Source organism: Gavialis gangeticus, unplaced genomic scaffold (genome assembly GCF_001723915.1).
Source record: "Gavialis gangeticus isolate Ggan-Ray unplaced genomic scaffold, GavGan_comp1, whole genome shotgun sequence".
Lineage (NCBI taxonomy): Eukaryota > Metazoa > Chordata > Crocodylia > Gavialidae > Gavialis > Gavialis gangeticus.
In genome coordinates, this window is record NW_017729024.1 from 21,676,964 (window position 1) to 21,693,292 (window position 16,329).

At 41.9% G+C, this 16,329-nt stretch overlaps 1 protein-coding gene across 2 annotated transcripts in view; it reads left to right on the plus strand.

The window, feature by feature from the left end:
- The window catches only part of SSBP2 (single stranded DNA binding protein 2), a 355,671-nt gene that overhangs the window by 89,570 nt on the left and 249,772 nt on the right, over positions 1–16,329 (plus strand). For both annotated transcript variants that reach the window (XM_019516935.1, XM_019516936.1), the window contains exons 2-3: positions 9,486–9,558; positions 14,784–14,845. In XM_019516935.1, coding sequence (XP_019372480.1) covers positions 9,486–9,558; positions 14,784–14,845 — 135 coding nt within the window. The remainder of the gene's footprint in view (positions 1–9,485; positions 9,559–14,783; positions 14,846–16,329) is intronic.

A 16,329-nucleotide genomic window follows, 5' to 3' on the forward strand; every position in this document is an offset into this window, starting at 1 on the left:
CTCCCTGCCCCCCACAACTTCAACCTCCTTCCCCCCATTTCTGCCCACTGCTTTTGTCTCCCCTGCAACCTCTGCTGCCTCTGCTCCCCCACTGCCCCCTATACAGTCTTGTACCCCCTCCCTGCTGTTGCTTTTTTCCTACTGTTTCCCCCACTGCCTGCCCTCAGCTGCTTACCCTTGCTTTGACAGGCTCTGGCCCTGCTCCAGCCTGGGGCACAATGCATATTCATGCTCTGGCCCCAACTCAGCTTGGTAGCAGTGGTGGCAGCTGGAGCTGTCACACACCAACCACAGCTACTGCCAGCTGGGGCTGGAACACATGTGCTCTGTGCCCAGGTTGGAACAGGATTGGAGCTGGAGTAACAGTAAGCAGTGGGGGCATGGGGAGGGGCAGAGGCTGCAGGGGTGGGAGAAGGCAAGGGAAGCAGGTGGGAGGCAGGTTGGGGCTAGAGCTGCAGCAGTTGCCTACCCCTGCCTCCCCACCACTATGTACTTGATTCCAGGACAAAGGGCTTTTTTTTCCATATCATCTGGAAAAATTTCATCTTGGAATCAAGTAAATATGGTACTATAAGTCAATAGGTTTTCATTAAGCTAACATATTTTTTCAGTATTTTTCCCCAGCCATCTAAAAAGTCAGTCCTGCAGTATGCTTAGAATGATTACTGCTTGTTTCCCAATGTTATTTTTGGGTGGTGACTAATTGGGAACCCTTTACGTAGTGCTTCAGGATTTTAATCTGCATGGATATTATATATATATTATATCTTCTCAAAAGAAAAGCCAGAAGAGACAGAAAAATATACCAGCTTAGCAAAATTTAAGCAATCAGGTTAGCCAGAAGAACTAACTGTAACTTTGTAGAATATGTTTATCAAAAGACCTTTGACACCACTGTGTAATCTCTCGTTAGTTTCTAAAATTATAAAGTCGTGAGACACTGTGTATCATAACTGAGACTATATGTGAGAAACTTTATCTAAAGTTTTTGTTGCAGAAAATCTTAAACTAGATGTAAACATTAGCTGACTAACAATACTTCTTCAACCTATAAACTTACTAGCACTAAGAAAAGGAGCATGACAGTTTAAGGTTTAACTCATGGCCTTGGTAGTTTCTTTCTTACACTAGGTTATCAGTAAAGACATTCTTTGTGAATATATCTTTGTGCCTGAGCACTTCTAATGGAAGGGTTAACTCATTATGATCTTTCTTGGCACCGGAACAGAAAGTTAATTATTTTACCTTATATACCTGAATTTAAGATGACCCCCCCAATAATTGAATTCTATATAAGGAAAAATTTATAAATTTGTTATTTCCAAGAACTAGAATCTAATTATCAGAGGGTTGTCTAAAATTCCTCTGTCTCCCTCCCTCACGCCCCCATTTGCTACAGCAGAGAAAGCAGTGGCTGGGGAGGTTGGGTAGCTGGGAGGGGAAGAGTCAAGCAGTCTACTTTTGCCTTCTGTTCCCTCTACTTCTCCCCCATGAAGCCTTCCTGCCCCCTGCCCTATCCTACCCCCAGCTCCCCACAGCCTCTGTTTCTTCTGCCCTCTCCAGTCTCTGCCTTTGCTCCCCCCGCCGTCTCTGCTTCTTCCCTGCCTCTACTCCCCCAGTCTCTGCCTCTTTCTCCCTCCACTTCCTCCAGTCTCTACCTCTGTCAGGTATTTCCTCCCTGGAGCACAGCCCCTGTCAGCCATGCAGCAGTGTTGGTGCTGCTGATTGGCCAGGCTGGGGACAGAGTTTCCATGTGCTCTGTGCCCAGAAGGAAATCCAGCCTGAGCTGGAGCTGAGTTGCTCCTGACAGTAAGTGGGAGAAAGAGGTTGGGAGGGGTCAGAACCTGCAGAGGGCAAGTGGAGGGGGGCAGGAATCTGCCATGCGTCTGACTCTTATCCCGACCTGGGCTCAGCAGCCACCTGCTCCTCCCCCCTGCTTTGAATGCAAATCTAAGACGAGGGGTTACTCCTTTGTGCTGATTGGAAGGAAAAAAACTCATCTTAGATTTGAATAAATATGGTATATCTGTCTGTAAATTTGATATACTTGAATTAAGTCCGTTTTTAACATAGTCTTAGTCTAGTCTTTCTTTATCACACAGTTGTAGTCATTACATACATTAATCCACCTTGTTGTGCTGTGTTGCACCTTTTTGATTTCTTTACTATCTTTCCTGGGAGCATCAATTTTCGTTGATCTCTCTGCTCTGGCTAATGCGATAAACAGTAGTATCTTTCTTTTTATCTCTGAGGCAAATACGTTTACTTCTAAATGAACCTATAATGTTGTTAACTCCCCTAAAGACTTCCTGACAGAATAATAATTAGGTATGAGTACAAATAAGAACCAATCAAATTAGTTTATACTTTTCCTCTCTTTGACATCTGTTTAGGGAAGTTGTCTCCATGATGTGGTCCTACACTTTTTTCCACCAGAGAAATGATGAAGTCACTCAATCAATATGGCCCTATCCTCATTTTCCCACTGGGATTATCTTGGAGGTTTAAGACCAGGGATATTTTATCCTTCATTACTTCCAATTCTAAACCTGTTTTTTCAAATAGGCAAGGTATATTTGTGCATTCCACATTTTCTTTTCAGTTACTACTTAGTTGTAGTTAAACCAGGATATAATAGTAGACTGCAGAAAGTCTGTGGAATTATATTATAAATCTGCTATTCTAATTTGCAGAATACATTCATTGTATTCAGGCTGAGCTTTTATGGCTGTCCTTTTTGTTTGGATAAAATTGTTAAGTTAAAGCCTTGGGTTGTCAGTGAGAAACATACAGGGCAGAGGGTTGTGCGCCTGTTACTGCAGCTCCAATTGAGTGATATCGTGGAGTATTTAGATTAAATGTACTAATCTTTTTAGATGATAAGAGACTATACTGAAGGTTACATATTGTAGGTGCAGTATTTGCTGATCCTTTTGTTAGTTGGCTTACTTAAAATTTAGGTGTATTTGCAATAAACTTATGGTTCTTCCGATTTCCCATTTTCTTTTGCAGTGAGACAAAGGATCCTTTTATATTTAGACTGTAGACTTGATGCGAAGAAGTCTCATGTTTTAAAATAAAATTTTAATAACAGCAAAATAATTTTTACATTTCAGAACTAATGAAGGAATGTTTTAGAGTTGTCTTAGGTGTCTAACAATGAATCTCATTATTTTTATGTAGATTTCTTTTTTTTGCTTTTGCATCTCTCCAGTAGATGCAACTACTTAGAACTTGGCTACTCTTACAACTATCAGCTTTTTGTTGACAGCTTCAATCTGTATCTTTGGGATGAGAAACTGCAGACACTAGTAATGGGCTCCATCATTGTGGTATCTTATGAGCTTCCTTAATATTTGAGTAGCTAATAGTCTAGTAGACCATTTGAATGCTTATAGAGCTTTCTTCTTAGAGTGTTATGAGAGTCATGTTAATCAAAATAGGCTTACTTCAAGCCAGTAAAAACATTTTTAAAATACAAGTTTCTTCAATTAAAAAAACAAAACCAAAATGTATTACCACACTTTCAAGGCTAAGATTTTTAAAAGAGTCAGATGCTTTATTAAATTAAAGGGTATGTCATGTTTTTGATATTTGGGGAAATGAAGTCTCTGTCTGGTTTACAAATCTGGAGATATGGTGAAGCATGCTGAGTACACAAAGTGTAAACAACCATGAAAAATAATTACTACCATACTTCTCACCTGTATTTTAGATATTTATATTTAATGGATTATTTATTACAGTAAAAGCCACTTCAGATGCCTGTGGGTAACACATGCAGCCCTTTAAGTCAAGCAAATGGCTAGTGCTAGTGCCATTTGCCAGATCTTCTTGTTTTCAATGTAAGAGGCACTACTTAAGCCAAATTAAGCATTCAGCACATGCTCAGCTGTTCTCATCTCAGAAAGGCTTGTTACTGTGTTACTTTGAGCCTGCATTCAGCACGTGCTCAGTTTTCTACACACCTTACGGTTCCTAATCTTATTACTTAGACTCTTTCTCCTCTAATAAACATTGATAAGACCTAATCAGCAATGAACCTGCTAAAAGCACATTATTAAGAGCATCTGAGGTGGGTTAGGACAGGGATTGGCAACTTTTGGCTGTAATGGGCCATGGCTAGCACTCCAGCCTCTGTCACAAACTGCAAATCTCTGCACCTCCTGGCAATTAGCAAATGCTGTGGAGGGCAAATGGAATGAGGGAGACAGTAAGGCACTGGTGATACCTGCTCTCTTGCACCAGTAGCAGTGGAGGGAATAAACTGGACATGGCAGGGAATAGGACCCTGGGGATGCCTGCTGCTCTGGCAGGGGAGTGCTGCCAACTCTCTGAGTTGCCATGAGCTGGATCTAATCTTTTTATGGGCCAGGTTAGGTCCAAGCTGTGGACCCTAGATTGCCAACCCCTTGGCTAGAAGGATTAAAATCATTAGACACAGGGGTAGCAGTGGACGTAGTCTTTCTGGACTTCAGGAAGGCCTTCGACACTGCTCTCACCCCATTCTCATTAAAAAAAACTAGGGGACTGTAGCGTCAACACCCACAGTCAAATCGGTCGCTAACTGGCTGGAGGGCTGCACCCAGAGAGTGGTGGTCGATGGGTCATTTTTGGCCTGGAGGGATGTGGGCAGTGGGGTCCACCAGGGCTCGGTCCTTGGACCCACACTGTTCAACATCGGCATCAGTGACTTGGACGATGGGGTAAAAAGCACCCTGTTCAAATTCGCAAATGACACTAAAATGTGGGGGGATGTGGGCATGCTAGAGGGGAGGAATAGGCTGCAATCAGACCTAGACAGGTTACAGGGGTGGGCGGATGAGAACAGGTTGGATTTCAACACTAACAAATGCAAGGTGCTGCACCTGGGGAGGAAGAACCAACAGCATGCCTACAGGCTGGGGAACTCCCTTCTTGTCAGTGCAGAGGCAGAAAAGGATCTTGGAATCATTATTGATGCCAAAATGAACATGGGCTGGCAGTGTGGGGACGTGATAACCATATCTTGTCATGCATCCACAGATGCATCTCGAACAGGTCCAAGGAGGTGATCCTCCCCCTCTATGCAACACTGGTCAGGCCGCCATTGGAGTCCTGCGTCCAGTTCTGGGCGCCGCACTTCAAGAGGGATGTGGACAACATGGAGAGGGTCCAGAGGAGGGCCACAGCCTATAGGTATGCTGCTGGTTCTTCCTGCCCAAGTGCAGTACCCTGCACTTCTCAGTATTGAATCCCATCCTATTCACATTTGCCCACTCCTGTAACTTGTCCAGGTCCAGTTGTATCCTGTCCCTCCCTTCTAGCTTGCCCACCTCACCCCAAATCTTGGTGTCGTCAGTGAATTTGAACATGGTGCTTTTCACCCCTTCATCCAAGTGGCTGATAAAGAAATTGAACAGGCCCAAAGACCAAGCCCTGGGGGACTCCACTGCCCACCTCCTTCCAGGTAGAATATGACCCATCCACCACTACTCTCTGGGTGCGGCCCCCTGGCCAATTTGTGACCCATCTGACTGTGTAGGCATCAATACCACAGTCCCCTAGCTTTTTAATGAGAATGAGGTGGGAGACAGTGTCAAAGGCCTTCTGAAGTCCAGAAAGACTACATCCACTGCAACACCTGTGTCCAATGACTTTGTGACCTGATCATAGAAGGCTATCAGGTTGGTTTGACAGGACCTGCTCTTAATGAACCCATGCTGGCTGCCCTTGAGCATCCTCCCCCCTGCAGGTCCCTCCCAGATGTGCTCCTGGATAATTTTTTCAAAGTTTCCCCAGGACCAAAGTAAGACTAACAGGCCTATAGTTGCCTGGGTCCTCCCTCCTCCCTTTTTTGAAAATGGGGACCACATTGGCCTTCTTCCAGTCTTCTGGCACCTGGGCAGAGCACCATAAGTGCTCATGAAGCTGTGCTAGGGGCCCTGCGATGACCCCTGCCAATTCCCTGAGCTCCCTGGGGTGGAGAGTAACTGGACCTGCTGATCTGAACATGTCCTGCCCCTCCAGAAGTTCCCTAACTCGTTCCTCCTTGACCCTAGGCCTGGCGGAGTCGCTCCTGAGTCTGTCCTGTATGCTGGTGGGGGAGAAGTCCCGGTCCCTACTCAGAAAAATGGAGGCAAAGAATTTGTTTAAAAGGTCTGCTTTTTCATCTAGTGCAACCACCAGATTGCCAAACATATCCTGCAAGGGCCCCATGTTGCCTGGTGCCTTCTTTTTGCTCCCTATGTATTTAAAAAAGGACTTTGATCCTTGTTGCCAGCCCTAGTTCCATCTCTGCCTTAGGCTTCCTAATAGCCTCCCTACACACTCTTGCTATGGAGGTATAATCCTTTTTGATGATAGCCCCCCGCTTCCACTGGATGTACTCCTCCTTTTTGGCTTTCAGACGTTCCTGAATGCCTTTGGTAAGCCAAGGGGCCTTTTGAGCACTCTTGCCCCCTTTGGCTCGCGTTGGGACTGTCACCCCTTGGGTTCAGAGGATTGTCTCCTTAAGGAACGACCACTCGTCTTGGACACCTAGTTTGCCTACTGTCCGGAACCATAGTGCCTCTCCTACCAATCTCCTTAACTTGTTGAAGTCGGCCCTCCTGAAGTCAAGGGCCTACTGCCTTGCTGCAGGCCCTTGACACACTGTGCTGGATGGTGAATTCCAGTAGGTGATGATCGCTATCGCCCAGGTGGTCGAGGGCCTGGAGTCCTCTCACCAGGGGCCAGGACCAGGTCCAGCAGGGCATTCCCTCTGGTGGCACTGTGTACCTCCTGGGTTAGGTGGAGGTCTTGTATCCCAACAAGGAACCTACATGAGCGGTCAGACCCGGCTGACTGCTCCTCCCAGCAAATGTCCAGGTAGTTTAGATCACCCATGATGACCCCATCCCTTGACTTACCTGCCTCCGCGAGCTGACTTGAGAATTCCCAGTCCAGCACTTCCCCCTGGTTGGGTGGTCTGTAGTAGACACCCACCATTAAGTCCCTTTCCCCGCAACCCCCTTGTTGACCCAGAGCTCTTCAGTCTGCCCCTCCTCTGACCCCATCCGGTCAGTTGAGGATGCGTATTGCTCTTTGACGTAGAACACCACACCCCTGCCTTTCCTCCCTGTTCTGTCCCTCCTGTATAGTCTGTAGCCCCTAATGTTTACTGCCTAATCTTGGGTTGAATCCCACCAGGTTTCAATGAGCCCTACTATGTCTGGGTTTGTACTAGCTATCCGGAGGGCGGGTTCCTGCTGTTTATTCCCCATACTTTGAGCATTAGTGTAAAGGCATTTAAGGCTTCTTGTCAGTGCATGCCTCGCCCCCCCCTGCCCCCCCCCCGATTCCTAGGACTATCTGTGGACCCTTGTCACTTACTTGGGTACCTCTTGTGCTCATCACTTGCATAGGCTGGGAGGTGTCCTCGTGTCCTCCTGTGGCCCCATCCCACTTGTGATATGATGACTTCAGATACATCTTCTGAAAGGTAGAAGGAAACTGTAGACTTTTGTGCCTTCTAGATCCATTTTTATTAACACCGTTTACTTCATATATACAGAGAGATTTTTAAAAACAAAACTTTTTTTTAGGAATACATCCCTAAGACTGCATATAATCAGGCTTCAGCTTTTTTGCAGATGTGTTGCATGTACATGTTCTGTGCAGAACAGTGTTTTTAGGAGAGATGTACATTCTTGAGAATTGGAATTAATCTGTAACAAATCTTCATTGAGAAAAGAAGGTGCTACTGAAATTAGCTTCTTAGAGAATTTGTAGTGAGATAAAAAGCTTTCATCTCCAGGTCAACAATTTTAATGCAGTTTGGATAATTGGGAATTAGCAATGTTGGTCTACGAGAGATGGTGTTTTTGCCCTGTTAGTGGACAGACGTTCATTGACTATATTCCTATCTGCATAAAGCCCCACTGATGTAATCTAGGATGTGTATGGCTGCTGTGTGACTTTCACTATGGAGTTCAATTTGGTCTCACCTTATTGCCACTCTGAGAAAGACAAGGGACTAAGTGGGCTTTAAGAGTTATTCATATTTTTACCTAATGGTGATGCAACCACAACAGAAGTTGATGCAGGATTGAGTTCAGTGCTTGACTGAGGTTTATGTGCTCTGTGAGTAAACTTAAGCTATTGGTCAAAGGTGCAAACTAGTGATTTCCAAACGGTGTGCCATGGTGGAGTAGTGTGCTGCAACAGCATTAGAAATATGCTGTGAGATCCTCCTGTGTGAGGAGGTGAATGCCCCCCTCCTCTGTCCAGCACGCTGTGCCTACCACAGCTACCCCAGTGGGAACTGGCGCTACTCTTCTGGGAACTGCCACCACTGCTGCTGCCTCTCCCCTGCCCTTCCCTGCCACAGGCAGCCCCTGTGCCATCCTTCCCCCGCTCCCAGCAGCATGCTTTGTTGTGAATAGGTGGGTGGGCAGGTGTCATGCTTTGCAGTCTGGCTCATCACCTCTACTCCTCATTTGCTTTTGGGGCTGGCAGGAGGGGATGCATGAGTGATTTTCAACTTTTTTAGCCTTAAGGTCCCCCTCCAGGTCTTTTCTGAATTTAGATCTGGTTCAGTGATTTTCAGCTGCAAACTTCAGAAAAATTCTGGAGCAATTTTTGTAACTGCATCTCAGCACTGGCATGGTTTTCTCTGGCATGAGAGTAGAATACATTATATTTTTTAAAAGTGTGCGTGTATGAATATGCACATGTATGCACACACACACATGCACACACTCCTCCCCCCTTCTCTCCCCCACAACCCTTTTGGGTGGAAAAGAGTTGTGTGCAGCCAATTTTTAATCCAGAAAAAAGCATGCCCTAGCTACCAAAGTTTGGGAGACAACGATGTAAAGAGTTCAGCACCTTCCAAAAGTAAGCAGTTTGCTTTGTAAAAAACCCACAGCATTGCTATAATTTATTCATATGATGTGTTTGGTTTGGTTTGGATAAATATACAGTAGAATTAACTGAAATATTGTGTTCTTACTGAGCATGTGTTAAAATATAATTAAAAATAATTACATAAAGTCATTTTGAGTTTTAATAATACTGTGTTAACTACTGTTTCAACTGCTTTGAAATTGACCTACACATTCTTGTTTAGAAGTTCAGACTTTAGTTCAGGGGTAGGCAGCCCGTGACACAGGTGCTAGAGAGTGGCAGGCAAAGGCATTTTACTTGGCATGCTTGCCTTGGGGTGGATGGTGGGGAAGGGGCCAGGGTTGTGCTTCCACAACACGGGTTGGGCCCCTCACGGCTCCCTTGCCATCCGTCCTGGCATGCCCAGAGCTTACAAGTCAAGGTCGCAGGTGTTTTTGGTACTCTGCCCAAAAAAGTTGCTGACCCCTGCTTTAGGTAATAGTAGATCTGACACTTTTTTAGAACACATTTTTTTTTGTATTCAAGTACTACATAGTTCAATCTGTTAATTGCTGAGAACATTTTAAAAAATAAGCAAACACATTTTCTATATTGAATGCCTTTTGTTTTCATTTCAGGTTAGCGCTGTACGTATATGAATATCTGCTCCATGTAGGAGCACAGAAATCCGCCCAGACATTTTTATCAGAGGTATGTATGTTTCTCATCTTTTTCTCAGTTTTGATAGCATATGGAAATAAAATAAATGCACATTTTAAAAAAGGCAAAAACACACACCAGCTCTTTTGAGTTTCAGTTTTTGCTGATCAGGTTTTCTATACCTTTCTTTGGCATACCTGGGTCCTTGTCCATTACCACACAAAATAAATGTCCCTTTTGTTTTCTGGAACAGGTGTAGCATATAAAGAATGCATCAGTTTGTTAGTACTCTTTGGAATGACCTGCATGACTTGCTCCTGTTTACATCATGTGTCGATAATGCACTTATTCCAAACGCATAACAGTTATGCTACATCTTGTATTCTGAGGTTCATTTGGTATTCTCTGTAAACGCTATATGTAATATTGACCAACACTGGTCTTGGTGCATGCATTTATCCTTTTCTTTTCATTTGGAGAAATAACTATATATTTATTATACCTATTTGTATCTTATTCCTTTAATCTTTTTAATTCTTGATGGGACTCTTTTCTTTTATCTTCTATTTATTATTTTTTTCTTTATTATATGTCTTAAAGGGCTTTGTAAATCTTTTGAAAATCCAGGTAAAATATGTTTCCTCATCAGTTTATCTCTCTTCTCAGAAAAATAAACTGAGTGCTAGACAATCAACTCCTATTTAAATGAATGAAAATATTTAAGTAAGCATGTTGACAACTGGGAAATGAGGAAAAACTTAGGAAAACCCCATTAAATAAGGAGCATGTAAAGTAATACTTGGAAAAATTTGGAGATCTATAAATCAGCTGTCCTAAAAGCTGATTGGCAGCTTCCCCAAAAGTTAACAAAATTATTGTGCTATTGACAATTCTTTTTGAACAAATCATCGACAGCTGGCATTGCACCAGAAGTCAGGAAAAAAGCAGATTTGTGGTACTACCAATTCTTTTGTTCACAGAAAAGTGTTTCTGGCAGTTACTGTTTGGTATATCTAATTTCTCTGTAGAGTAATGGAAAAAAATTAAGAGAAAAATACAAAAGAGGATAATTTATGCAGCAGTAAAAATAATTCATTTATGAAGGATAAATTTTGCAAGAAGACCATTGCTTATTTTACTTTTTTGATAGGTTTACAAAATGAGTGGATGAAGGGGAATGTAATAGATATGACATTTGATTTTAAAAAAGCATTCTGTGGCATTGCTGAAAAACTTGCTCTCAAAATTAATTCAAATTTGAATATCTAGAAATATAGACTAATACTCTGTGAAGGATAGTGAGAAAGAAGCAGTGATAAATAGTAATATAATGAGTGGTGTGTGTTATCTGTTAAATAATACAAGGATCTTTGGGCTTATTTAACTACTTCATTAATGGTGCAGAAAAAGCAAACAGTATGTTGAATGCATTTGTAGAAGAAACTATATTGGGCAAAGTTGCTAATATCACTGGAGTAGTGACATAATGCAAATGACATAGAATGCACTTCCAAGAGGAAAATAATCCAATATACACAATATATAGAAAGGAGTGTGGCGTGAGGTTCCCTGTGTTCTAGCATTTCTAGCTGCTTGAACGGTCCCTTTGAGCATTTGTACACATGCTTGTGCCACAGTGCCAGGCACTTTTAAAAGTGCCTGGTGCTGCGGTGCATGCAACTATATAAGTGGTGAAATGCATGTCAGCACCAAAAAAATGGTGGTGCACTTTTGAACTAAAACATGTTGGAGGTGTTTCAGTTCAAAAGCGCACCACTGACATTTTCTGCACATTGACGCACATTTCGCCAGTTATATAACTGCACGCTAAGCAGTTGGTGCGTGTCAGCTCCTGTGCGGAGCAGACTTGATTAATCGATGGGGTTGCCAAGTGAGCAACCATTCCTGTAGGAAAAGAATGTAAGGTTGACACAGCAGAAGAGCAGCTACTCCCTCTCCCTACAGAATCTGGGCTACATGGTTTAAATGGCATATGCTAAAACTTCCACACACAAAAAGTTGAGTCTGCTCCAACCCACCAGATCTCTGGTGTGCTGCTGGACAAAAAGGTATGTGTATAAATGCCCATTGGCTGCTGAAAACTAATAACTTAGATCAACTCTGGGACTGAGAATCCAACCTTACAACATTACGTGTGTAACTTAGATAAGCTATGTGTAGGAGAATACAAAAAATTAGAAGAGTGTAAGTGACAAGATACAGAAATACTATTTAAGGTAGAAGAAGAGAATATAACTAAATAATGGGGCAAAATTAAATGTTTCCTATACTGAGATCATGTAGAATGTAAAATATTGTCCCAAGTTAACTGGCTGTTTAACTTTCACCAAATGTTGTGATACTGTATTCTTAACTGAACTTTCCTAGAACAAAGATTCACCAACAAGTAAATTCAAAATCCTCTTGGAGTTTTCATAGTTATGGCATGTAGACCCCTGGTCTAATTACAGATGGTCAAAACATTCAAGGCTGAATCAATTCAGTCTTTGCAGCTTAGCCTAAACTGCAGAGAATATACTAAGAAACAACTGGATACATTTATTTTTTTGAGTCAGAAAATGTAGCTACGTGCCTGTAGTGGCTCAGGCCAGAAGCCAGGGGCACTAGAGCATGGCTCTTTGGCATGTAGCCAGCATGGACTGTGGGTTTGCTTCTCTTCCTGCTGCCCCTAAGGTCTCTGGGATTTGCAGTCCAGAATCACGGCAGCAAGACTGCAGGGTTGATCATCACTTCTTTCTGCTTCCAGGCACAGGCAGGGGCTGCTTCCAGGTGCCTCTGGGATTTGTAGTCCACAGTCGTAGCCAGCAGTAAGTTTGAGTGAGGAGAGGGGTCACTCCCTGGCCCTAGCCCACAGCCAGGGTTTGCACGGGAGGGGCAGTCCCTGTCTCCCCACCTCAACTCTTGTCTGCTGGAACAGACAGCATAGCACAGCACAGCACAGGGCTGGAAAGCATGCCGGCATGCCAGGGAACTGATTTTACTTGAACCAGGAAGGGGTCTGGGACAGAAGTTTCATAATCCAGTTTGACCCAAATCAGTTAAGTCTTGTCTTAAACCAGTTCCATTCATTTTGAAACTGTTTTATGTGCACTGAACATATTTTCTGTTGTTTCTGATGACTTAAACCAGTTTGTGTAACTTCTGTCCTTACCCCTGGAGTTCAACCTTCCTGAGATGCTTTGCTTTTTCCTCTTTATAAGATAGTACCCTCTGGTTCAACCATTCTGACAGTGAGGCTGTGGGTTAACTGCTTTGTTGACCTGTTTTATCTCCTTTACCAAGTTAGTTTGAAAGTTAGTTGGTTCCTGCAAGAAATTTCCTTGTAGGAGATGTGACTAGCAGCTAATTAAAGTGACTACAAGAGTTTTTTCTTTTCTTTGTTTTAACTCAAAGGCATATAACAAATAAAGAAAAGTGATTGAAATAGCAAAAGATCTATGGTCATGGGTTTTACTTATTTTGTGTGTGGAAGTTTTGGTATATGCCACTTAAACCATGTAGCCTAGCTTCTGACTGGAGAGGCAGTAGCTGCTCTTCTGCTCTAGTCAACCTCACATTATTTTCCTAGAGGAATGGTTGCCCACCCTATCATACCTAGGCAAGGTTTTTTAAATGGTTTAGTGTCCCTAGATATTGGGTCCCAGCCCTAGAAAAATAAACCTGTTTACTTACCTGAATTCAGGTAGGTAGGCAGGCAGCTCCTTATTAACAATCTACCTATTCTTCACTTAAGGACCCTTGATATTGTCCCTGAAGAGGTCTTCTCTCTGGCATTGTTTTGTGTTTTAATAATTCTTCTTAAAAGCCCTTTTGTACTTAAATCTGTGTTGTCAGACAGACTTAAGATCAAGCATAATATATATTCCTCATTCTTGTTAGACTTCCTGTTTGAATGCCTTGACTAGGACGAAATGCTTCCCAGTGAAGAGAGCCAGCAGAAGCCCTAGGCACCAATTAAGCCCTTAAGCCGTGTTTTTGAAGGATTTACATAATGCACACAGCCCTTGTGAAAGTCCTTTACTTAGACATTATTTTTGAGCTTTATGAATGACTTGCTAGTGTTCAGGAACAAGTGTTACTTACCATGCATCTACCTGAGCACTTTACTTTCCACACTTCTGAAGAATACCATCTATTCTATGTATTTAACTTGAGTTCTTCAAGTTATTTGCAATGGATATGAGTAGTCTTTTATTTTATATTGTTGATTTGATTTTTATTTTAACTTGGATTTTGCCTGATATAATAAAGGTGGCATTTCCACATTTTAAACTGTTTTTTTTCAACTGCTCTTTTTAACTGTTTTTATTTATTAATTTTTCATTCTGAGTGCTGTTTAATTGGTTTCTAGGACTGACTTTAGCAGCAAAAGGAAATAGACCCAGTAAGTGAAAAGATAATAAGTTTCGCTATCAGAAAATGTCATTTACACAGTACATCATACTTGCATTAGAAACATTCTGTTTGCAGTTGTAAGGGGTGACCTAACTGCTAGTATATATCCTCCTTCTCTTGCAAATCATTAAATACTTGTCTGTATCAAATAATCTCTTCTTGAAAATCATGGATAACTGGACCTTGGAATTCAGTGGAAGCTGGGTACCAAAACCTTTTATTTTCTTCGCAAATCATATGACTAGCCACACTCAGTTTTCTTAAGGATATTATTTATACACATCAACACTTCATACCAAATGATCCAAAGAGTTCACAACAGATGGACACATTTCATCCACTCCTGACATGCTGGCACTTCCCCATGTGGAGCAGAATGTTGGATATGTTCAGATAATAATACTTCCCCACAGTTTAGAACAGGAAGTAAACAATACTCCAAATGTAAGTGGAGAAGGCATGTATGATATAGAAACAGTCCTAGCTAAATTCCTATGTTTGGCCATCTCATTCACTTTGGGCAAACTACTGTTGAATCTTAGTTCAAAGCTCAATGCTCTTTTATGTGCTGAAACATTTGTTCAATTTGGATGTGGAGGAAAGACTGCCACCTGCTGAATTGCTAACATTATTCCTGCAGCATTCCTTGGTTTTCCTTAGAAGTCTGATTCAGATGAATTTTATATATATTTTTGAAGTTTTTTTAATGTCCCCCCCCCCCCCCCTCTCTCTCTCTCTCTGAGCCTTGCACATGTAGGCTTAAAGTAACACTTGAAATCTCTCCTTAGCAATGGAGAGATACATAATATAACATGCAGAATTTATTTTTTATTGGGCTTCTTTTTTTGTGTTTTTTTAAGATACGATGGGAAAAAAATATCACATTGGGGGAACCCCCTGGGTTCTTGCACTCTTGGTGGTGGTAAGTGCTAATTTTCTTTCTTTCCAATTAAAGTGACTAAGAGTATATTGTATTTACTGGCCTTAAAACTAGGAATAAAGGAATTAAAGGAAATTTTATACAAAGCTGTTGTACATCTTCAAGAGTAATTTGTGAGAAAATGAATGATAGAAGCCAACAATAACAATTGATTCCCATAAAACATAAACAGGAAGTATAGCCATGTTGCTTTAGAGTTAATTTTTCAGTTTCATAATGAAGTCTTTTGCCTGTAGTCTCCTTCACTCTATTTCAGGGGTTAGGAACCTTTGGTCTGTAGGCTGGATCTGCTTACAGACCCAGGGGGCTTTTTCAGTGGGGGGCCTCACTTGCACCATGCTGTGCTGTGGCCCAGTTGTGAGGAACTTCCCCCCTGCTATTGCCTGGCAGCAGGGAGAAGCAGATGCAGCAGTGGATGGGTCCTAGTGCTGGGTTTCCTCACACCTGAGTTGACATGTTCTGGCCTATGGCCACAAAAAGGTGGTTGAGTATTGCTTTAGTTGGCTTTCAGTGTTGTTTTAAAATTTTGCTGGGACAAAGATAATTACTAAAAAGACAGTGTTAGCACATTATATTTTACATCAAGATGGACAAATTACTTTCTTTACATTGAGTCTTTCAGTAGCATGTATTTAAATTATAATTTTCATATTGTAAATAATGAGGTTTAAAAAGATACAGGAGGAGGTGACATACTTTCTTTACTCTGTCATAGAAACATGACATGAAATTACTGCCTTTGACTCTGGTTCACTTTAGCAAATAAATGTGTACTTAAGCTTAAGAATATGTTTAAGCCTGTTGAAGTTGAAATACAACATAAGCATGTGTTTAAATACATTGGTAATTGAGATGGACTTAAACTGAGGGTAAAAACTTCAGGTATTTTGCCAAGCGCAGCAAACTAAGCCATAGAAATGTCTTAAATTGGAATCATGCAAAAGTCTACAAATCATATTTCTTCATAAAGTTATCCATTACCTCTAACAAAAAGATGACACCAAAGTGCTTTATACTTTTTCACATAGAATCCCACTTTCTTACATATATGTGTGTATAATGTCGCAAAGCAGCAGATTTCAGATAATGGAAGAAAACATAATTCATAACTGTTGCTGTTCAGCTATGATATATTGTAACCATCTGAAGATTCCACACACTTTTAACATGTATACATATTTTATGAATGGATAATCATGGCGAATACTAGCAACAAATGAAGCTTTGTACACGTGATGGGAGGTTTTATTCTGTGCTGGTGGGGCATAGAATAAAACCCCGAGGTTTAATCCATTTAAATTTTTCTGTCACAATTTGGTGAGGGGCTTGATCCTTTTTTTTTTTTTTTTTTTGTGTGTCCTAAGTGCAGTACTTCGCACTTGTCCTTATTGAACCTCATGACATTTCTTTTGGGCCAATCCTCCAGTTTGTTTACATCTCTCTGAATCCTAGTCCTATCCTCTAGC